General features: G+C 41.8%; 1 protein-coding gene across 2 annotated transcripts in view; it reads left to right on the top strand.

The window, feature by feature from the left end:
- PACS1 (phosphofurin acidic cluster sorting protein 1) overlaps positions 1-25,271 on the top strand; it is a 502,137-nt gene that overhangs the window by 241,741 nt on the left and 235,125 nt on the right. For both annotated transcript variants that reach the window (XM_063945169.1, XM_063945168.1), the window contains one exon: positions 21,758-21,849. In XM_063945169.1, coding sequence (XP_063801239.1) covers positions 21,758-21,849 — 92 coding nt within the window. The remainder of the gene's footprint in view (positions 1-21,757; positions 21,850-25,271) is intronic.

The following is a 25,271-nucleotide window of genomic DNA, read 5'->3' as shown; positions in this document are numbered from 1 at the left end:
TGATTAAGCGCTGCCTGAGCTGTATTAGCGTGTGGGAAGACGCTGCGGGAGCTGGACGCCGGGTCGTGTAGGATTCCCGTACCTCCGTGTGTCCTGTACGTCCTAGTCCCGCTAATGATTGATGATGACGTACGTTTCACATTGAGCTTGATCACATCAGTGACGCCATATGGAGGTGGGCAGTATTTAAAGCAGATACGAAATACTGATCAGTTCAATTAGCTAAGGCTGAATACAATCGTCCCTAATTGGTAATCACATTGCACCAAAAAACCGTGCTGATATTGTTAGTTATATTTATAAAATCGCACCAAGTTGGACCAAAATAAATGTGTTATTTGTTATATACATATCAAATGAAAAGATGGGCAGTAGCCTATCATAATAACAGAGGTAAGTTAACGTTTCTAACATCAATTTCAAATTACGGAAAAAAGAACCCAGCATTTATTGAAGAAAATTGTACCGGATATTAATCTCATTAGGTGCACCACTGTATCAAACCCCTGCTGATGTATACCCACATAAATAAGTGAATACTAAAATATATTAGGCTACCCCTGTGTAGTATATATTTATTTATATAGGCCCTGTTGTTTAAATCACCACTATGTCCTACTAACACGGAATTAAATGACATTAGGTGCTAATCCACCCAAAGAGAGCTAAAATAAAATAAAAATTGAAAAATTAGTTAATTAAAAAATTAAAAAATTGCTTAAAAAGGTTACACAATTAACTCACTTATAAAGTAAAAAATATAACATGAGTGACATATATTTCTGTAAGTGTAAACTAATTGCACAGTGAGAATGAAATTATGTGAGTTATATGAATAGTGAGTGCAGTGATAATAAAATCACTGTAAACTGAGAGACATTGTGATCAGATATTTATGTGTATAATAAGCTTAAATAGGAAGTGAGTGTATGAATAATGATGTACTAAGTGCATATTATAAACAAAGTGTAAAAAATATAAAGACTAAAATGTAATGTAGTATTATTAGACAAATTAAGTGAAAAAAATGTAGTAAAGACAAAAGCAATAGCATAAGGGGATTATACTATGCATAGATAGTAGATGGATAAAACAATTAATTTATACCTTAAGTAAATGTTGTGACTATAAAAACATATATAAAGACATATAATAAAGATAAATAAATTAATGTGATAAAGTATATGGTAAAGCATTATGAATACTTTATTAACTGAAATGGGGAAAAGAGGCAGCTATGGTAATAAACTTTAGTATTTTTATCAGGTTGGTACTCCTAACTGGGATATATGAAAAGTAAGTAGAAAAAATGGTGAGTTATGAGAGAAACAGGAAAAAGAGGAGGGAGAAAAAATCCTGAGGCAGTACAGGAAAAAGATTGGGCCACTAAGTGTGAGAGACATATAAAAAACAATAATAATAGGAGGGAGAAGAGATCCTGAGGCGGTACAGGAGAATGATTGAGCCACTATACAGATGATCATGTGGGAAGAAAGGCCCCATAATTAATATTCTCATTTAGACCTTTAGGTGTCATAGAATTCAACTTAAAGATCCATTTACTTTCCAGATTTTGTAGTTCCCTAGAGGGATCTCCTCCCCTAATGCCCATTCTTAATCTCTCAAGGCAAAAGAACTTAAGTTCACGTGGAGACTTGGAGTGTCGTCGTTGGAAGTGTCTGGCTACCGATGTTATCTGCCTGAATCTTATTAGGTCCGTTTCCACATTTCTTATACAGGTTGAGTCTCCCTTATCCAAAATGCTTGGGACCAGAGGTATTTTGGATATGGGATTTTTCCGTATTTTGGAATAATTGCCTACCATAATGTGATATCATGGTGATGGGACCTAAATATAAGCACAGAATGCATTTATGTTTCATATACACCATATACACACAGCCTGAAGGTCATTTTAGACAATATATTTTATAACTTTGTGCATTAAACAAAGTGTGTGTACATTCACACAATTCATTTATGTTTCATATACACCTTATACACACAGCCTGAAGGACATTTAATACAATATTTTTAATAACTTTGTGTATTAAACAAAGTTTGTGTACATTGAGCCATCAGAAAACAAAGGTTTCACTATCTCACTCTCACTCCAAAAAGTCCGTATTTCGGAATATTCCGTATTTCGGAATATTTGGATATGGGATACTCAACCTGTATTGCCCATGTGCTCTAATATGCGGGTTTTGACCATTCTAGTGGTCATTCCTACATATAGCATCTTACATGGGCATTGTATACAGTAGATGACATTTGAAGTCTGGCAATTAGAGAACTCATGTATTTTGAGATCATTCCCTTCCCTGTCTGTAACGTTTGGTCTCGTTACGACGTGTGCACAGACTGCACAGGATCCACAGGGATATGTACCTTTAATTTTACTTTCCCGTCTTGGAAAGCGGCAAAAGTGGCTCTTGACCAACTTATCACCTATATTGGGTGATTTTTTCCAACTCATTGACACTGCCGGTCCCAGATTCCTTGCCAGATCTGGGTCATTAAGTAATAAAGGCCAGTGTTTGTTGATTATCCCCCTTATCTCCTTCCATTCTCGGCAAAAATCCCCAACAAATCGTATCTCGGGTTTCTTTATGTCCTTCAGCTGTGTTGATCTCTTACTCTCCTGAAGGATAAGTGAATGCCTGTCAATGTGGAGGAGGGTTCTGCTAGCTTTTTTAATGCATCTCATACTGTATCCTCTCTCTCGCAATCTCCCTGTAAGTTCCTTGCTCTTGATTTTATATATCTCATCATCCGAGCAGTTCCGTCTCAGTCTTAAAAATTCGCCCCTAGGTATATTCTGGACTGTGGCAGGAAGATGCGAGCTGGTACTGAGCAACAGACTATTAGTAGCCGTATCCTTCCTATAGAGTTCTGTTGCCAGCATCCCATTCTTATCCCTATAGATTCTGAGGTCCAGAAACGGAATGGACTCTCTGCTGATCTCATAGGTCAGTTTGAGATTCAAATCATTGTTGTTTAATTGTTAAATAAACTCTTTAAGTGGTTTTTCTTCTCCTTCCCAGATAACGAAAATGTCGTCTATGTAGCGCATCCAAACGATTACTCTGCTGGTAAATGGTTCATTAGTTTCGTTGAATACCACCTCCTTCTCCCACCATCCTAAGTACAGGTTGGCATACGTCGGTGCGCAAGCCGCGCCCATTGCTGTTCCACGTATTTGGGTAAAGAATGTGTCAGTAAACGTATTCTTGTGGAGAACAAAATGCAGAAGCTGCAGTAGGAAGGAATTAAATTCACTAGAGCCTTCCATTTTGAGAAAATACTCCACTGCTGCTAGACCCTTTGCATGGTCAATGCTGCTGTACAGTGACTCTACATCTAGGCCCACTAGAATATGATTATCTTCCAGCTTGACATAATGTAGCTTGGCAATGACATCTCCTGTATCACGTGTGTATGAGGGCAGGGCAGTCATATGCTTGCGCAGATGAGTGTCTATGAAGATACTCGCTTTCTCTGACACACCTCCTATGCCGGACACTATCGGCCTGCCTGGGGGGTTATTCAGATTTTTATGAACCTTCGGCAAAAGATAGAAGGTTGGAGTTCTGGGGTGATCCACTCTCAAGAAATCCGACTCCTGCTTAGTAATTACCTCATCTTTTAATGCTTTCTCTATAAGTCGATTGAGGGTTAGTTTGCAGTTGTCAGTGGGATTGAACAGTGTTTTAGCATAACACTCAGGGTCACTCAGCTGTCTCATGGCCTCTTTGACATACATTTCCTTTGGCCATAAGACAACGTTGCCTCCTTTATCGGATGGTTTCACAACCACATCTTCACATTTTTGGATCTCATTGAGAGCTCTCCTTTCCCCTTTTGTAAGATTATCTTTATATTTGAACTTTTTTCTCTGTATTTCATCCAGATCCTTGCTGACCATATCCATAAATATCCTAACTTCAGGGCAGATTTGATCCTGGGGGAAAAAAGGTTGATCTCTTTTTACAGATGGCTCTACCCCTTTCTTGAGTTGTTCTTGGGGCACTTTCTAGGGTGAGTTCTTGTAGAATCGAAATCATTTCTTGATCCTGTTCCGTACATCCCTCAAAGTATTCCAAAGCTCCATAATCCTGAGTGTTGGGTAAATGCTGAGGTGATAGGGAGGGTGATACGGCCAACCTCTCTGCTTGTTGCATTTCCTTATGGGAAAACAGTTTTGTTAAAAGTAATTTACGACAAAATAATTTGGTGTCTTTTTCCCACTGGAAACGATTGAAGCTTTTTTGAGGGGCAAAGGAAAGACCCTTTCTCAGGACTGCTTCTTGTTCATATGTTAGGGAGTGCTCAGAGAGATTGATGATTTTCAGAGAGGATTCTTTATCTAGTATTTTCTGTTGTTTATCTTTCTCCTCGGATATCTGTGCGTTACCGGAGTCTCCCATCTCTGGGGATCGTAGCTTCCTCTTTGCCCCCCTCCTCGTCTTTCTTTTGCGGGGCGGCCTCTTGCCCCCCGCGTTGCCCCTAAAAAAGGGTCTTGGTCAGTGTTGAATTGCCTCCTAGAATCAACAATATTAGATTCGTAGGCATCCTCCCCTCCTGATGATTCTACTTCAGATGATGTATACGATTCTTGATATCTCGATTTGGGGTTTTTCTCTCTCAGCCTTCTACTATTCCACCTGAAAACATTGTTACTTGAAAAGTCCCTTTTATCCCGTACATATTTTTTCTTTTTCCTTTCGATAATAATGTCTTCATAGCTCTCCAATTCTTACTCTTGTTTCTCAAATAATTTCTGGAACTGTGTATCTTTCTCCCAGACTTCTAGGCTCTTACCGAGCCTTTCAATTTCTTTATCGCATTCTTCTAAGATCAAATTGTCATGTTTAGCTAGAATGCCCATAAGATCTTGGATTAGCACCTAATGTCATTTAATTCCGTGTTAGTAGGATATAGTGGTGATTTAAACAACAGGGCCTATATAAATAAATTTCTCTAACGTCCTAGTGGATGCTGGGAACTCCGTAAGGACCATGGGGAATAGCGGGCTCCGAAGGAGGCTGGGCACTCTAGAAAGATCTTAGACTACCTTGTGTGCACTGGCTCCTCCCACTATGACCCTCCTCCAAGCCTCAGTTAGATTTCGTGCCCGGCCGAGGTTGGATGCACACTAGGGGCTCTCCTGAGCTCTTAGAAAGTTATAGTCTTAGAATTTGTTCTTTTCAGTGAGACCTGCTGGCAACAGGCTCACTGCAGCGAGGGACTAAGGGGAGAAGAAGCGAACTCGCCTGCTTGCAGCCGGATTGGGCTTCTTAGGCTACTGGACACCATTAGCTCCAGAGGGATCGACCGCAGGCCCAGCCTTGATGTTCGGTCCCGGAGCCGCGCCGCCGTCCCCCTTACAGAGCCAGAAGCAAGAAGATGGTCCGGAAAATCGGCGGCATGAAGACTCAGTCTTCACCAAGGTAGCGCACAGCACTGCAGCTGTGCGCCATTGCTCCTCTCACACACTTCATACTCCGGTCACTGAGGGTGCAGGGCGCTGGGGGGGGGGGGCGCCCTGAGGCAGCAATAAAAACACCTTGGCTGGCAAAAATACCTCAATATATAGCCCCAGGGGCTATATATGAGGTAAATACCCCTGCCAGAAGTCCATAAAAAACGGGAGAATAGGCCACGAAAAAGGGGCGGAGCCTATCTCCTCAGCACACTGGCGCCATTTTCCCTCACAGCTCCGTTGGAGGGAAGCTCCCTGGCTCTCCCCTGCAGTCTACAAGGGTTAAAAAAAGAGAGAGGGGGCACTAAATTTAGGCGCAGTATACATTATATATATAGATATAAAGCTATAGGGGACATAACTCAGTTAGTCCCTGCAGTATATAGCGCTCTGGTGTGTGCTGGCATACTCTCACTCTGTCCCTCCAAAGGGCTTTTGTGGGTCCTGTCCTCGTTTAGAGCATTCCCTGTGTGTCTGCGGTGTGTCGGTACGACTGTGTCGACATGTTGAATGAGGAGGCTTATATGGTGACGGAACAGAGGCCGATATATGTGATGTCGCCCCCTGTGGGGCCGACACCAGAGTGGATAGAGAGGTAAAAGGTATTAACCGACAGTGTCAACTCCTTACATAAAAGGGTGGATGACGTAACAGCTGTGGGACAGCCGGCTTCGCAGCCCGCGCCTGCCCAGGCGTCTCAAAGGCCATCAGGGGCTCAAAAACGCCCGCTCTCTCAGATGGCAGACACAGATGTCGACACGGAGTCTGACTCCAGTGTCGACAATGTGGAGACATATACACAATCCAATCCGTGACTTGATCCCGGCAATAAAAAATGTGTTATACATTTCTGACTTTAACCTCTATAAATGGGTTTTAGGTTTGGGGAGAAAAAAACAGGCAGTGTTTTGTTCCCCCATCAGATGAATAAATGAAGTGTGTGAAAAGCGTGGGTTCCCCCGTTAAGAAACTGGTAATTTATAAAAAGTTACTGATGGCGTACCCTTTCCCGCCAGGAGGATAAGTTACGCTGGGAGATATCCCCTAGGGTGGATAAGGCGCTCACACGTTTGTCAAAAAAGGTGGCACTGCCGTCTTAGGATACAGCCACTTATAGGTACCTGTTGATAAAAAACAGGAGGCTATCCTGAAGTCTGTATTTACACACTCAGGTACTAGACTGAGACCTGCAGATAGTGCTGCTGCAGCGTGGTTGGTGACCCTGTCAAACAGGGATAATAGTTGGCAAACATAAAAACATATTAAAGACGTTGTCTTATATATGGGGGATGCACAGAGGGATATTTTGCCGGCTGGCATCCAAAATAAATGTAATGTCCATTCTGTCAGGAGGGTATTAGAGACCTGTCACTGGACAGGTGATGCTGACTTAAAAAGCGCATAGAGAGCCTTATAAGTGTGAGGAATTATTTGGGGATGGTCTCTGGGACCTCGTATCCACAGCAACTGCTGGGAAGAAATAATTTTACCTCAGGTTTCCTCACAGAAAAAGGTACAGTCCTTTCGGCTTCAGAAAAGCAAGCGGGTCAAATGGCGCTTCCTTTCTGTACAGAGACAAGGGTAGAGGGAAAAAGCTGCACCAGTCAGCCTGTTCCCAGAATCAAGATTCTTCCCCCGCCTCCTGTGAGTACACACCATGACGCGGGTGCTCCACAGGTGTAGCCAGGTACGGTGGGGGGCCGCCTCAAAAATTTCAGCAATTAGTGGGCTCGCTCACAGGTGGATCCCTGTTTCTTCCAAGTAGTATTTCAGGGGTACAAGCTGGAATTAGAGATGTCTCCCCCCAGCCGTTTCCTAAAATATGCCTTGCTGACAACTCCCTCAGGCAGGGAGGCTGTGCTAGAGGCAATTAATAAGCGGTATTCCCAGCAGGTAATACTCAAGGTGCCCCTACTTCAACAAGGACGGGGTTACTATTCCACACGGGTTGGGGTACCGAAACCGCATGGTTCGGTGTGACCCATTTTATATTTAAAATCCTTGAACATAAAAAAATTCAAGTTCAAGATGGAATCGCTCAGGGCGGTTATTGCAAGCCTGGACGAGGGGGATTACATGGTATCCCGGGACATCAAGGATGCTTACCTGCATGTCCCCATTTACCATCCTCGCCAGGAGTACCTCAGATTTGTGGTACAGGATTACCATTACCAAGTCCAGACACTGCCGTTTGGACTGTACATGGCACCGAGGGTGTTTTATCAAGGTAATGGCCGAAATGATGATACTCCTTCAAAAAAAGGGAGTTGTAATTTTCCCGTACTTGGACAATCTCGTTATAAGGGCGAGGTCCAAGGAGCAGTTGGTAGTCGGGGTAGCACTATTTTGGAAAGTGCTACAACAGCATAGGTGGATTCTAAACAGTCCAAAGTCACAGCTGGTTCCTATGACACGTCTACTGTTCCTGGGGATGGTTCTGGACATAAACCAGAAATAGTGTTTCTCCCGGAGGAGAAAGCCAAGGAGTTGTCATCTCTAGTCAGAGACCTCCTGAAACCAAAATAGGTAGCGGTGCATCATTGCACGCGAGTCCTGGGAAAAATGGTAGCTTCTTACGAAGCAATCCCATTAGGCAGGTTCCATACAAGAACTTTTCAGAGGGACCTGTTGGACAAGTGGTCCGGATCGCATCTTCCGATGCATAGGCTGATAACCCTGTCTCCAAGGACCAGGGTATCTCTACTGTGGTGGCTGCAGAGTGCCCATCTTCAAGAGGGCCGCAGGTTCGGCATACAGGACTAGGTCCTAGTGACCATGGATTCCAGCCTTTGAGGCTGGGGGGCAGTCACATAGGGAAGAAACTTCCAGGGACTTTGGTCAAGTCAGGTTATTTCCCTACACATAAATATTCTGGATCTGAGGGCCATTTACAATGCCCTGAGGCCAGCAAGGCCTCTGCTTCAAAACCAGCCGGTACTGATCCAATCAGACAACATCACGGCAGTCGCCCATGTAAACAACAGGGCGGCACAAAAAGCAGGATGGCGATGGCAGAAGCCACAAGGATTCTCCGATAGGCGTAAAATCATGTGTTAGCACTGTCAGCAGTGTTCATTCCCGGAGTGGACAACTGGGAAGCAGATCTTCTCAACAGACACGACCTCCACCCGGGAGAATGGGGACTTCCTCCAGAAGTCTTCCAATAGGATTGTACACCATTGGGAAAGGCCACAGGTGGACATGATGGCGTCCCGCCTTAACAAAAAGCTATAAAAGATATTGCTCCAGGTCAAGGGACCCTCAGGCGATAGCTATGGACGCTCTGGTAACACCGTGGGTGTACCAGTCGGTTTAGGTGTTCTCCCCTCTGCCTCTCATACCAAAGGTACTGAGAATAATAAGAAGGCGAGGAGTAAGAACGATACTCGTGGATGGCCAAGAAGAGCTTGGTACCCAGAACTTCAAGAATTTATATCAGAGGACCCATGGCCTCTGCCACTCAGTCAGGACCTGCGGCAGCAGGGGCCCTGTCTGTTCCAAGACTTACCGCGGCTGCGTTTGACGGCATGGCGGTTGAACGCCGGATCCTGAAGGAAAAGGGCATTCCGGAGGAAGTAATTCCTACGCTTACTAAAGCCAGGAGAGAGGTTACAGCAACTCATTATCACCGCATATGGCGAAAATATGTTGCATGGTGTGAGGCCGAAAGGGCCCCAACAGAGGAATTTCAACTAGGTCGATTTCTGCATTTCCTGCAAGCAGGAGTGACTATGGGCCTTAAATTGGGTTCCATTAAGGTACAGATCTCGGCTCTGTCGATTTTCTTTCAAAAAAGAACTAGCTTCAGTACCTGAAGTTCAGACATTTATAAAAGGAGTGCTGCATAGTCAGCCCCCGTTTGTGCCTCCTGTGGCACCTTGGGTTCTCAACGTGGTGTTGAGTTTTCTTAAAATCACATTGGTTTGAACCACTAAAAACCGTGGATCTGAAATATCTCACATGGAAGGTGGTTATGTTATTGGCCTTGGCTTCTGCCAGGCGAGTATCAGAATTGGCGGCTTTGTCTTGTAAAAGCCCTTATTTGATTTTCCATATGGATAGGGCAGAATTGAGGACTCGTCCCCAGTTTCTCCCTAAGGTGGTGTCAGCGTTTCACCTGAACCAGCCTATTGTGGTGCCTGCGGCTACTAAGGATTTGGAAGACTCCAAGTTGCTAGACGTTGTCAGGGCCCTGAAAATATATGTTTCCAGGACGGCTGGAGTCAGAAAATCTGACTCGCTGTTTATCCTATATGCACCCAACAAGCTGGGTGCTCCTGCTTCTAAGCAGACTATTGCTCGTTGGATTTGTAGTACAATTCAGCTTGCACATACTGTGGCAGGCCTGCCACAGCCAAAATCTGTCAATGCCCATTCCACAAGGAAGGTGGGCTCATCCTGGGCGGCTGCCCGAGGGGTCACGGCTTTACAACTTTGCCGAGCAGCTACTTGGTCAGGGGCAAACACGTTTGCAAAATTCTACAAATTTGATACCCTGGCTGAGGAGGACCAGGAGTTCTCTCATTCGGTGCTGCAGAGTCATCCGCACTCTCCCGCCCGTTTGGGAGCTTTGGTATAATCCCCATGGTCCTTACGGAGTTCCCAGCATCCACTAGGACGTTAGAGAAAATAAGAATTTACTCACCGGTAATTCTATTTCTCGTAGTCCGTAGTGGATGCTGGGCGCCCATCCCAAGTGCGGTTTATCTGCATTACTTGTACATAGTTATTGTTAACTAAATCGGGTTATTGTTGAGCCATCTGTTGAGAGGCTCTATTGTTTCATACTGTTAACTGTGTTTCATATCACGAGTTGTACGGTGTGATTGGTGTGGCTGGTATGAGTCTTACCCGGGATTCAAAATCCTTCCTTATTGTGTACGCTCGTCCGGGCACGGTACCTAACTGAGGCTTGGAGGAGGGTCATAGTGGGAGGAGCCAGTGCACACCAGGTAGTCTAAGATCTTTCTAGAGTGCCCAGCCTCCTTCGGAGCCCGCTATTCCCCATGGTCCTTACGGAGTTCCCAGCATCCACTACGGACTACGAGAAATAGAATTACCGGTGAGTAAATTCTTATTATATACTACACAGGGGTAGCCTAATATATTTTAGTATTCACTTATTTATGTGGGTATACATCAGCAGGGGTTTGATACAGTGGTGCACCTAATGAGATTAATATCCAGTACAATTTTCTCCAATAAATGCTGGGTTCTTTTTTCCGTAATTTGAAATTGATGTTAGAAACGTTAACTTACCTCTGTTATTATGATAGGCTACTGCCCATCTTTTCATTTGATATGTATATAACAAATAACACATTTATTTTGGTCCAACTTGGTGCGATTTTATAAATATAACTAACAATATCAGCACGGTTTTTTGGTGCAATGTGATTACCAATTAGGGACGATTGTATTCAGCCTTAGCTAATTGAACTGATCAGTATTTCGTATCTGCTTTAAATACTGCCGACCTCCATATGGCGTCACTAATGTTATCAAGCTCAATGTGAAACGTACGTCATCATCAATCATTAGCGGGACTAGGACGTACAGGACACACGGAGGTACGGGAATCCTACCCGACCAGGCGTCCAGCTCCCGCAGCGTCTTCCCACACGCTAATACCGCTCAGACAGCGCTTAATCATCAGCGGGACTAGGACGTACAGGACACACGGAGGTACGGGAATCCTACCCGACCCGGCGTCCAGCTCCCGCAGCGTCTTCCCACACGCTAATACAGCTCAGACAGCGCTTAATCATCAGCGGGACTAGGACGTACAGGACACACGGAGGCACGGGAATTCTACCCGACCCGGCGTCCAGCTCCCGCAGCGTTTTCTCACACGCTAACAGCGTTTAGGACGTGCAGCATCTACGGGGGCATAAGAATCCTACCCCTCTTGGCGTCCCTTGGACAGCGCTCAGGACGGATATCACCAGCGGGACTAGGACGTATAGGACATACACAGGTACGGGAATCTTACCCGACCCGGCGTCCCGTTTCCCGCAGCGTCCTCTTACACGCTGACATATCTCAGACAGCGCTTAGGACGTGCAGCATCTACGAGGGTATAGGAATCCTACCCTTTCTGGCGTCCCTCTGATAGCGCTAAGGACGGTTAATAACTACGGAGACACGGGAATCCTACCCGACTTGAGGTTTTACCTCCATAGTGGCTTTCCACACGCTGATCTAGCCTTGATTGCGCTTAGAAGGACACGCTCGACAAGGAAGCTTACAGGTATTTCAGAGCCGCCCTCTCATCCACTGCTCCATATCTACGTACTCCTCCTGCAATGTGTTTTCACAACAGGGGAGGGGGGATATAGAGCGTGGACAGTAGAAGTGGCTCGCACTATTCTGTCCTTTCAGTCTTCAGGCTAACGATATTTTCCCCGCTCTCATTGTACCATTCACTGCCCAGGTACGCCTAGGCACATGGAACAACAGCAGAAAGGGAAACCGTTAACATACTCCTGGGACTCTTTATCTTTTAGTTACCATACCTATTAATGTTTGGAATTCCTGGACTCCATCAAATTAAGATACATTCTGGAACTTTTTGCCACACAGGGTTACATGGATATTAATGTGAATGACAACACAGTCATTCACTAGCAAGAGAGATAGGTGCTGCGATCAACACACTTAATGTTCCTGAAAACCCAGATATTTCTATATGTAATAATCATTTTGATATCAGAAACAGTTTGAAAACCAATATTATGGTGCAGATTGCATTTGACTGCTCCAATTGTATACTCATAGTTAACATATATGTTCTGTGAGGCGGAGTATTTTGCACGACGTTATTACCATATATACGTGATCAATTTATTTAGCATAATAATTGAAAATAGGTGGTATATATATTGGTTATACAGATTTTGAGACAGTATCAATATTATCTGTTCTCTTGTATTAATGGTCTTTCTCGTTATAATTGTATCCTGTCACTATGGATACATAAACACGTATCAAATTACATCTGCACAGTCACTGCAGTCTGAACAATAGACTAGCAGACTAAGTGTACATATGTTACAATACGCATCTATATTGTTTCCTTTTGCAATCCAAAGACGAGAAGTTGCCAGGAACAGGGGCTCCTTTAGAGTTAATTTAGGAAACCACATTTTTTCTGAATTGAATTGATCATCACAAGAACACAGCGCTTAATTTCTCCTCACTTTAACAGTAACCGCATATTTTTTAGTGGCTACCATCTGAGCTATGACCGTGATTACAAACTAATATAGTTTTGGTAATGGGTGATTTAGAAAACCATTATAGCAATAATTATTCACAGTAATATATCACTAAGCTTGACATACAATTTTATTTGCTCTAATCAGATGGAAATGGTAATTACCATCCATTAATAGTAATTTAGTGTATAATCTTATAGGTGTTTACTCTCAGGTTATCAAATATACTTACTAGCCTGGCTATAGAGTTTTATTTTAAAAATATGTAATAAAAGTTAAATTTTATAGATTATAATCATTTCAAAAGAGTGCGCCACACACTAAGCTCTTTTTTAGTGCAGTACCCACTAGTGGTCTACACTAATAACCTTTAGAAAAATTACTGTAACTCCAGCTTAGTGGCGCACCTCCAGCCTGATATATATATCACCTGGTCCCTTCATAAAAGATAGGACCATTAATCTCCTTCATTGGTTGGTTTCGTTTAAATTTAAATTATATTGTTAATTTTTGTGACCTGTGCACTGTCCCCCTGACACTTCTGTGTCCCTCCCTAGAGAATCATTATATGTACTGAGACTGTTCTCAGTTTCCAGGACTTTTTGCACGGTATCTGATATCTACATACATCGCTTGTATCTTTTCTAAGACAGGATCTTGGTACTTGAGAAGTAATATCACCACTTGACAATGGCAAATTTCTCTCTAAGAGATGCCCTTAATGGTAGACGAAAAATGGGGGATTTGAGCAACATATTTCCAGATACAACAACACAACAAGATATGGACCCCAAATGGGAAGATGATTTACTCAAACTCAAACAATTACTACAGAGACAGATACGTACGAAATGGGACTTAATTAGCCTGGAAAATTATATGAAGAACAAAATAACACCAAGAGGTCTTAGACCCAGGATATTTCCGGCTTTCGATTTAGTCTCTGATAATTTGAATAAGGAATGGGAGAGCTGTCTGCTAAAATGCTCTCAAGATCTTATGGGCATTCTAGCTAAACATGACAATTTGATCTTAGAAGAATGCAATAAAGAAATTGAAAGGCTCGGTAAGAGCCTAGAAGTCTGGGAGAAAGATACACAGTTCCAGAAATTATTTGAGAAACAAGAGAAAGAATTGGAGAGCTATGAAGACATTATTATCGAAAGGAAAAAGAAAAAATATGTACGGGATAAAAGGGACTTTTCAAGTAACAATGTTTTCAGGTGGAATAGTAGAAGGCTGAGAGAGAAAAACCCCAAATCGAGATATCAAGAATCGTATACATCATCTGAAGTAGAATCATCAGGAGGGGAGGATGCCTACGAATCTAATATTGTTGATTCTAGGAGGCAATTCAACACTGACCAAGACCCTTTTTTAGGGGCAACGCGGGGGGCAAGAGGCCGCCCCGCAAAAGAAAGACGAGGAGTGGGGCAAAGAGGAAGCTACGATCCCCAGAGATGGGAGACTCCGGTAACGCACAGATATCCGAGGAGAAAGATAAACAACAGAAAATACTAGATAAAGAATCCTCTCTGAAAATCATCAATCTCTCTGAGCACTCCCTAACATATGAACAAGAAGCAGTCCTGAGAAAGGGTCTTTCCTTTGCCCCTCAAAAAAGCTTCAATCGTTTCCAGTGGGAAAAAGACACCAAATTATTTTGTCGTAAATTACTTTTAACAAAACTGTTTTCCCATAAGGAAATGCAACAAGCAGAGAGGTTGGCCGTATCACCCTCCCTATCACCTCAGCATTTACCCAACACTCAGGATTATGGAGCTTTGGAATACTTTGAGGGATGTACGGAACAGGATCAAGAAATGATTTCGATTCTACAAGAACTCACCCTAGAAAGTGCCCCAAGAACAACTCAAGAAAGGGGTAGAGCCATCTGTAAAAAGAGATCAACCTTTTTCCTCCAGGATCAAATCTGCCCTGAAGTTAGGATATTTATGGATATGGTCAGCAAGGATCTGGATGAAATACAGAGAAAAAAGTTCAAATATAAAGATAATCTTACAAAAGGGGAAAGGAGAGCTCTCAATGAGATCCAAAAATGTGAAGATGTGGTTGTGAAACCATCCGATAAAGGAGGCAATGTTGTCTTATGGCCAAAGGAAATGTATGTCAAAGAGGCCATGAGACAGCTGAGTGACCCTGAGTGTTATGCTAAAACACTGTTCAATCCCACTGACAACTGCAAACTAACCCTCAATCGACTTATAGAGAAAGCATTAAAAGATGAGGTAATTACTAAGCAGGAGTCGGATTTCTTGAGAGTGGATCACCCCAGAACTCCAACCTTCTATCTTTTGCCGAAGGTTCATAAAAATCTGAATAACCCCCCAGGCAGGCCGATAGTGTCCGGCATAGGAGGTGTGTCGGAGAAAGCGAGTATCTTCATAGACACTCATCTGCGCAAGCATGTGACTGCCCTGCCCTCATACACACGTGATACAGGAGATGTCATTGCCAAGCTACATGATGTCAAGCTGGAAGATAATCATATTCTAGTGGGCCTAGATGTAGAGTCACTGTACAGCAGCATTGACCATGCAAAGGGTCTAGCAGCAGTGGAGTATTTTTTTTCAAAATGGAAGGCTCTAGTGAATTTAATTCCTTCCTACTGCAGCTTCTGCATTTTGTTCTCCACAAGAATACGTTTACGTTTGCTGACACATTCTTTACCCAAATACGTGGAACAGCAATGGGCGCGGCTTGCGCACCGACGTATGCCAACCTGTACTTAGGATGGTGGGAGAAGGAGGTGGTATTCAACGAAACTAATGAACCATTTACCAGCAGAGTAATCGTTTGGATGCGCTACATAGACGACATTTTCGTTATCTGGGAAGGAGAAGAAAAACCACTTAAAGAGTTTATTCAACAATTAAACAACAATGATTTGAATCTCAAACTGACCTATGAGATCAGCAGAGAGTCCATTCCGTTTCTGGACCTCAGAATCTATAGGGATAAGAATGGGATGCTGGCAACAGAACTCTATAGGAAGGATACGGCTACTAATAGTCTGTTGCTCAGTACCAGCTCGCATCTTCCTGCCACAGTCCAGAATATACCTAGGGGCGAATTTTTAAGACTGAGATGGAACTGCTCGGATGATGAGATATATAAAATCAAGAGCAAGGAACTTACAGGGAGATTGCGAGAGAGAGGATACAGTATGAGATGCATTAAAAAAGCTAGCAGAACCCTCCTCCACATTGACAGGCATTCACTTATCCTTCAGGAGAGTAAGAGATCAACACAGCTGAAGGACATAAAGAAACCCGAGATACGATTTGTTGGGGATTTTTGCCGAGAATGGAAGGAGATAAGGGGGATAATCAACAAACACTGGCCTTTATTACTTAATGACCCAGATCTGGCAAGGAATCTGGGACCGGCAGTGTCAATGAGTTGGAAAAAATCACCCAATATAGGTGATAAGTTGGTCAAGAGCCACTTTTGCCGCTTTCCAAGACGGGAAAGTAAAATTAAAGGTACATATCCCTGTGGATCCTGTGCAGTCTGTGCACACGTCGTAACGAGACCAAACGTTACAGACAGGGAAGGGAATGATCTCAAAATACATGAGTTCTCTAATTGCCAGACTTCAAATGTCATCTACTGTATACAATGCCCATGTAAGATGCTATATGTAGGAATGACCACTAGAATGGTCAAAACCCGCATATTAGAGCACATGGGCAATATAAGAAATGTGGAAACGGACCTAATAAGATTCAGGCAGATAACATCGGTAGCCAGACACTTCCAACGACCACTCTCCAAGTCTCCACGTGAACTTAACTTCTTTTGCCTTGAGAGATTAAGAATGGGCATTAGGGGAGGAGATCCCTCTAGGGAACTACAAAAACTGGAAAGTAAATGGATCTTTAAGTTGAATTCTATGACACCTAAAGGTCTAAATGAGAATATTAATTATGGGGCCTTTCTTCCCACATGATCATCTGTATAGTGGCTCAATCATTCTCCTGTACCGCCTCAGGATCTCTTCTCCCTCCTATTATTATTGTTTTTTATATGTCTCTCACACTTAGTGGCCCAATCTTTTTCCTGTACTGCCTCAGGATTTTTTCTCCCTCCTCTTTTTCCTGTTTCTCTCATAACTCACCATTTTTTCTACTTACTTTTCATATATCCCAGTTAGGAGTACCAACCTGATAAAAATACTAAAGTTTATTACCATAGCTGCCTCTTCTCCCCATTTCAGTTAATAAAGTATTCATAATGCTTTACCATATACTTTATCACATTAATTTATTTATCTTTATTATATGTCTTTATATATGTTTTTATAGTCACAACATTTACTTAAGGTATAAATTAATTGTTTTATCCATCTACTATCTATGCATAGTATAATCCCCTTATGCTATTGCTTTTGTCTTTACTACATTTTTTTCACTTAATTTGTCTAATAATACTACATTACATTTTAGTCTTTATATTTTTTACACTTTGTTTATAATATGCACTTAGTACATCATTATTCATACACTCACTTCCTATTTAAGCTTATTATACACATAAATATCTGATCACAATGTCTCTCAGTTTACAGTGATTTTATTATCACTGCACTCACTATTCATATAACTCACATAATTTCATTCTCACTGTGCAATTAGTTTACACTTACAGAAATATATGTCACTCATGTTATATTTTTTACTTTATAAGTGAGTTAATTGTTTAACCTTTTTAAGCAATTTTTTAATTTTTTAATTAACTAATTTTTCAATTTTTATTTTATTTTAGCTCTCTTTGGGTGGATTAGCACCTAATGTCATTTAATTCCGTGTTAGTAGGACATAGTGGTGATTTAAACAACAGGGCCTATATAAATAAATATATACTACACAGGGGTAGCCTAATATATTTTAGTATTCACTTATTTATGTGGGTATACATCAGCAGGGGTTTGATACAGTGGTGCACCTAATGAGATTAATATCCGGTACAATTTTCTCCAATAAATGCTGGGTTCTTTTTTCCGTAATTTGAAATTGATGTTAGAAACGTTAACTTACCTCTGTTATTATGATAGGCTACTGCCCATCTTTTCATTTGATATGTATATAACAAATAACACATTTATTTTGGTCCAACTTGGTGCGATTTTATAAATATAACTAACAATATCAGCACGTTTTTTTGGTGCAATGTGATTACCAATTAGGGACGATTGTATTCAGCCTTAGCTAATTGAACTGATCAGTATTTCGTATCTGCTTTAAATACTGCCCACCTCCATATGGCGTCACTGATGTGATCAAGCTCAATGTGAAACGTACGTCATCATCAATCATTAGCGGGACTAGGACGTACAGGACACACGGAGGTACGGGAATCCTACCCGAACCCGGCGTCCAGCTCCCGCAGCGTCTTCCCACACGCTAATACAGCTCAGACAGCGCTTAATCATCAGCGGGACTAGGACGTACAGGACACACGGAGGTACGGGAATTCTACCCGACCCGGCGTCCAGCTCCCGCAGCGTTTTCTCACACGCTAACAGCGCTCAGGACGTGCAGCATCTACGGGGGCATAAGAATCCTACCCCTCTTGGCGTCCCTTGGACAGCGCTCAGGACGGATATCACCAGCGGGACTAGGACGTATAGGACATACACAGGTACGGGAATCTTACCCGACCCGGCGTCCCGTTTCCCGCAGCGTCCTCTCACACGCTGACATATCTCAGACAGCGCTTAGGACGTGCAGCATCTACGAGGGTATAGGAATCCTACCCTTTCTGGCGTCCCTCTGATAGCGCTAAGGACGGTTAATAACTACGGAGACACGGGAATCCTACCCGACTTGAGGTTTTACCTCCATAGTGGCTTTCCACACGCTGATCTAGCCTTGATTGCGCTTAGAAGGACACGCTCGACAAGGAAGCTTACAGGTATTTCAGAGCCGCCCTCTCATCCACTGCTCCATATCTACGTACTCCTCCTGCAATGTGTTTTCACAACAGGGGAGGGGGGATATAGAGCGTGGACAGTAGAAGTGGCTCGCACTATTCTGTCCTTTCAGTCTCCAGGCTAACAGTATTTTCCCCGCTCTCATTGTACCATTCACTGCCCAGGTACGCCTAGGCACATGGAACAACAGCAGAAAGGGAAACCGTTAACATACTCCTGGGACTCTTTATCTTTTAGTTACCATACCTATTAATGTTTGGAATTCCTGGACTCCATCAAATTAAGATACATTCTGGAACTTTTTGCCACACAGGGTTACATGGATATTAATGTGAATGACAACACAGTCATTCACTAGCAAGAGAGATAGGTGCTGCGATCAATACACTTAATGTTCCTGAAAACCCAGATATTTCTATATGTAATAATCATTTTGATATCAGAAACAGTTTGAAAACCAATATTATGGTGCAGATTGCATTTGACTGCTCCAATTGTATACTCATAGTTAACATATATGTTCTGTGAGGCGGAGTATTTTGCACGACGTTATTACCATATATACGTGATCAATTTATTTAGCATAATAATTGAAAATAGGTGGTATATATATTGGTTATAAGCAAGATGTTATGTTACATATGATTGACAAATTTCTATTACAGATTTTGAGACAGTATCAATATTATCTGTTCTCTTGTATTAATGGTCTTTTTCGTTATAATTGTATTCTGTCACTATGGATACATAAACACGTATCAAATTACATCTGCACAGTCACTGCAGTCTGAACAATAGACTAGCAGACTAAGTGTACATATGTTACAATACGCATCTATATTGTTTCCTTTTGCAATCCAAAGACGAGAAGTTGCCAGGAACAGGGGCTCCTTTAGAGTTAATTTAGGAAACCACATTTTTTCTGAATTGAATTGATCATCACAAGAACACAGCGCTCAATTTCTCCTCACTTTAACAGTAACCGCATATTTTTTAGTGGCTACCATCTGAGCTATGACCGTGATTACAAACTAATATAGTTTTGGTAATGGGTGCTTTAGAAAACCATTATAGCAATAATTATTCACAGTAATATATCACTAAGCTTGACATACAATTTTATTTGCTCTAATCAGATGGAAATGGTAATTACCATCCATTAATAGTAATTTAGTGTATAATCTTATAGGTGTTTACTCTCAGGTTATCAAATATACTTACTAGCCTGGCTATAGAGTTTTATTTTAAAAATATGTAATAAAAGTTACATTTTATAGATTATAATTATTTCAAAAGAGTGCGCCACACACTAAGCTCTTTTTTAGTGCAGTACCCACTAGTGGTCTACACTAATAACCTTTAGAAAAATTACTGTAACTCCAGCTTAGTGGCGCACCTCCAGCCTGATATATATATCACCTGGTCCCTTCATAAAAGATAGGACCATTAATCTCCTTCATTGGTTGGTTTCGTTTAAATTTAAATTATATTGTTAATTTTTGTGACCTGTGCACTGTCCCCCTGACACTTCTGTGTCCCTCCCTAGAGAATCATTACTTCCACTTGTGTCCACTAGCATGTCACAATTTCTTCTTGCCAATACAGGTTGAGTATCCCATATCCAAATATTCCGAAATACGGACTTTTTGTAGTGAGAGTGAGATAGTGAAACCTTTGTTTTTTGATGGCTCAATGTACACAAACTTTGTTTAATACACAAAGTTATTAAAAATATTGTATTAAATGACCTCCAGGCTGTGTGTATAAGGTGTATACGAAACATAAATGAATTGTGTGAATATACACCCACTTTGTTTAATACACAAAGTTATAAAAAATATTGGCTAAAATGACCTTCAGGCTGTGTACAAGGTGTATATGAAACATAAATGCATTCTGTGCTTAGATTTAGGTCCCATTACCATGATATCTCATTATGGTATACAATTATTCCAAAATACGGAAAAATCCGATATCCAAAATACCTCTGGTCCCAAGCATTTTAGATAAGGGATACTCAACCTGTATACAGTTGTCTTAGCAATGAAGATACTTATGGATTTTTACTCACTGGCATATTTGCGGAATTTAGCCCATAGGCAACAGTAGCTAAAGTCATTTAAAGATGGCGTTCACTTTCGGGATCAAGTTCAGGAGCTTAATACATACTGCTAGATTGCAGCCCCATAGAAATCTTTGGCGACAGCTCTGCCTTGGGATCGCACCTGATATTTCCGATATCTGCAGCTCACCTTTATAATACATATGGGGATCCAAAAGTGATGCGATAATCTTTAAAAAATTGTAGTTATCAATGGATTTACAACAATTACATATTTGATACATCTCACTCTAAAAACATATGCTGAGTATACCCTCTCCTTGGGGCAGTGTAAAATATAAAAAACACAGCTTTTCCAACAGTAGCTTTAGAACAACCCGAAGGTGCAACAGTGCCCACTCATATGGGTAAATATTAAAAAAAGAATATTTTTGTACTTGCCATAAAATTTGTTTCACAAAATCCAGTAGTAGCAACTGAATATTACTATAAATGAATTCTTATTTCCTGGCTGATACCAGTAATTCTGCTATGTTATTGGTCACATACATATGCCAACAACTTAAAAATCAAGAGTTTTATTAAAACTCATTTGCTGCCGGCCATTTCTTACATTTGCTTCTTGCTCATTTTTAAAGATTACTATAATTGTATGTATTATATAGTGCCTTGTGGTCTGTGTATTTATAGTAATAAAACTGTGGACAAGATGTAATGCTACCAGAGTTCGGAGGCCGTGCAGGATGCCGGCCGAACTCAGACGTTTTCTTAAAGGAGCAATCACTTAAAAGGCAAAACCATGTAAGTGATTGCCCCTTTAAAAAAAGTCAGAGTTCGGCCTGCATCCTGCATGACTGCCGAACTTGGGCGCATTACATTTGGCCCTGTGTTTCAGTATTTGCTAAATGAATTGGTTCAAAGTCTGTGACAAACTTAAAACTGAAATCTTCTCTGAAAATATAGAAACTAAAATAATATCAATGTTCCTGAGTAAAGATCAGATTTTAGTTTTAGTAACATATATATCTTGTACTCAGATCGTTCCCCAGATATTGAAAATTATTCAGAAGATGAAGATGAAAGTTTCTCTTCAGAGCAGGAGGGAAGTGATGACCCCTTGCATGGACAGGTAAGAACGCTGTATATTAAATCATTGTAGGTCATTTACAGTTTATGTTTCATCATGTGTCTTGATTTGGTCCGGAAAAATATTAGGCAAACGCATTGTTATGAGATAAATTGCTGGACTGATGCTTTTTCCCATTTATCCATATATAAACTAATATTCTGCAAAATAAAGGTTTAGAATGTTTACAGCAGCACAGTGTATTTCAGTATATGTGTTTGCTAAACTTGTGGGAATGTAGTGACCTCTCCAAACACATGGGCCCTCATTCCGAGTTGATCGGTCGCAAGGCGAATTTAGCAGAGTTACACACGCTAAGCCGCCGCCTACTGGGAGTGAATCTTAGCTTCTTAAAATTGCGACCGATGTATTCGCAATATTGCGATTACTAACTACTTAGCAGTTTCTGAGTAGCTCCAGACTTACTCTGCCTGTGCGATCATTTCAGTGCTTGTCGTTCCTGGTTGACGTCACAAACACACCCAGCGTTCGCCCAGGCACTCCCACCGTTTCCCCGGCCACTCCTGCGTTTTTTCCGGAAACGGTAGCGTTTTCAGCCACACGCCCCTGAAACGCCGTGTTTCCGCCCAGTAACACCCATTTCCTGTCAATCACATTACGATCGCCGGAGCGAAGAAAAAGCCGTGAGTAAAATTACTTTCTTCATAGTAAAGTTACTTGGCGCAGTCGCAGTGCGAACATTGCGCATGCGTACTAAGCGGATTTTCACTGCGATGCGATGAAAAATACCGAGCGAACAACTCGGAATGAGGGCCATTATTGTGTACGCGAGGACAGGCCTGCATGTGACTAGATGTTGAAGGCAAGCTGGAGATGGAGGCAAGCATGATTGTTACAGTGTCATGAGGTAGCACCAATAAGTGCAGTAATTGACGATGATGGACCCCACTCTGAAGATAATTAAAAGTGTATAAATAATAGTAGGTGGAGACCATTGTAGTATAGCTTTAAGATACAGGCTTGAAACAAGCAGGACCTGGATGATAAGTTTGGTACAACATGTAATGCTTAGAAGTGGGATGTGCTTGAGACTTCAGGAGTTAACTGTAGCATTGGTAAAGACCACATGCTAATTTCTGATACTCAGTACGGGAGACTAGTATAGCAGCTGAATTCATGGTCAAGTCTAGTCAGGTACACCATAATAGATAGTGGTGGTCATAGTCAAAGGTGGGCTCTGGTACACAATAACAGAGGCCAGGTTAGATAGCGTTGCTCAGAGTCAAAGCCGGGTGGACATCAAGCCTAACATGAGGATACTTAGCAGGGTAAGAGACAGAATGCATTGTTAAAGGAAGACTGTAGTTGGCAACAGAAAAGACATAATGACAAGTTCTAGATACTGACATAAAGAACTCAATAATTTAGCAACAAAGTTGCTGTGCCGTCAGATATATTGTAGCTTAATGCTAATAATTATATTGGACTGAGTGTGTCCTGCCCATAGTGTATCCTGCTTGTTAATCTGAGCTGTGTCCTTCCCGTTAGTCTGAGCTGTTCCACTGAACACCCATGGGAATAGGGAACTGCAACCCCTGCACTTTCTATGTCTCAGATTAGATGCCAGAGAAGGTGGGTCTTCTTCTGTCTTCAAGACTTGTTATCTATTCGGGGGAAAAACAAAAATACACATAGATGATGAGAGACTACTCCTTCAATGAGCCCTTATATTGTCAAGTCCCTGTCCTTTTCTTGACATGTCTGGTTTGCCACTGATTATTAGCCAGGCTACATTTTCCTTTCTGCCTGTCAATGTACCTAAAATGCAGGGCAGTAGGTTTCACTCCTGACTATAGATAAAGAAAGGGTTCAGACAGTGTGAGCGAAATCCTCTGCTTATCTTGGTAGACAGCAAGATGGAAACAGATTTGGTCAATTAAGTGATTGTCTTCCACTACATCAAAAAATAGTATGTCCACCCAGGAGCGCCTGTTGCAAGAGCCTATCTGCTTTTCTACTTGGCTCAGATATTATTCTATATTTCAAATGCTTGGGTAAGGTACAGCAGAGATATCACCCAGATTTTTTTTTGCCACTTGTCTCCCCAGAGACTAAGCTATAAATCTTTCAGGAATGGTCATTCTAGTATTGGAAGAGCAGAAGGAAACTGGGTTCTATTCTATTATCTTCTTGGTCCAAAAGTCACAACAGATCCTTTCGGCCTATTTTGAACCAAAAGACTCTATAGGTGTAGGACAAGTTCAAGATGGAATCTCTGAGATCTGTCATAAACAACACTTAATGGATTGAATTTGCAGACAGTTCAATCTTGTTGTTTCCAATTTTGGACTCTTATCTAGTGACATTTCCATTTGTGTTCATGAATATTATGCCAGTAATGGCTGCTCTTCTGAGATCCAGACGGTGACAGTTATTCCTTATCTGGACTTTTTATTGATCAAGATGGTGTTCTCAGCATTGCTTCAAGCATGAGACTGCTAAAATATTATATTGTGGGTGGATCATCAACTATCAAAAGTCCAATCATATGCCTACCCAGAGGCTTGTCTTTCTGGGGCTTCTGTTCAACACCTGACAGTAGAAGTTTTCTTTGTCAGAAGACAAAATAGATTGATTACAGTTTCTGTTAACTCCCAGATGTACATTGTGTTTTTTTGCAAGGTAGTCTGGGGATGGTTTCAACCTTCAAGGCAGTGCAATTTGTACAGTTCCATTAGAAGATACAAATTGAGCTTGTGTTGAAATGGAACAAGTCATCCTATTACCTGACCAGTCAATTCATATGCTGTCTCCAAGTGCGCGCCTATCATTTCTCTGGTGGCTAAGGGTTGAAAGCCTCAGCAGAAGCCATTTCTTCACCAAGTGTGACTGGACAGTCATGATGAAAGATGCCAGCATTAATGGCTGACACAAGGTTGTTCTTTTTTTTGTCTGGTTCATTGTCTTTGGACTCCAGTGGAAGCAAAGCTTCCTATAATGTGCTAGAATTAAAAATCTGGGGTAGCTGTTTGTGAATTGGATATAGGATGATGGATGAAATGTTGCTGCAGGAGCTTCTCACATGACAGCTACTGTGTCTTATGCAGAGGTTCTGTCCCTGGTGACTTACTTGACACGGGCATTCTAAGCAGCCACAGCGCAGGAGGTGGATCTGTGAATCCGGCGTTGGGCGTCTCTGTTTAAAAGCCTGTAACTGCAACATTTGCATATCTTCTCAGATACATCAGGCTTTGCGTCCACCTCTGAATCAGTCACATTCATAATGCAAAGAACGTTGGACCAAGACACAAGCACAGAATGAAAGTTTTTATTTATGCCTCAATACACACAACGATCACTTTCTTCTTTTAAGATTCAAATGCTTTAATACTGTGCGTTATTTCTGTGGTCTAATTGCTGACTGTAATCACACAGATTGCAGCAGCACCATATAAACATTAATG

Source organism: Pseudophryne corroboree, chromosome 11, assembly GCF_028390025.1.
Source record: "Pseudophryne corroboree isolate aPseCor3 chromosome 11, aPseCor3.hap2, whole genome shotgun sequence".
Classification (NCBI taxonomy): domain Eukaryota; kingdom Metazoa; phylum Chordata; class Amphibia; order Anura; family Myobatrachidae; genus Pseudophryne; species Pseudophryne corroboree.
The sequence above is the reverse complement of the archived record's forward strand: the minus strand, read 5'-3'. Positions and strand labels throughout refer to the sequence as shown.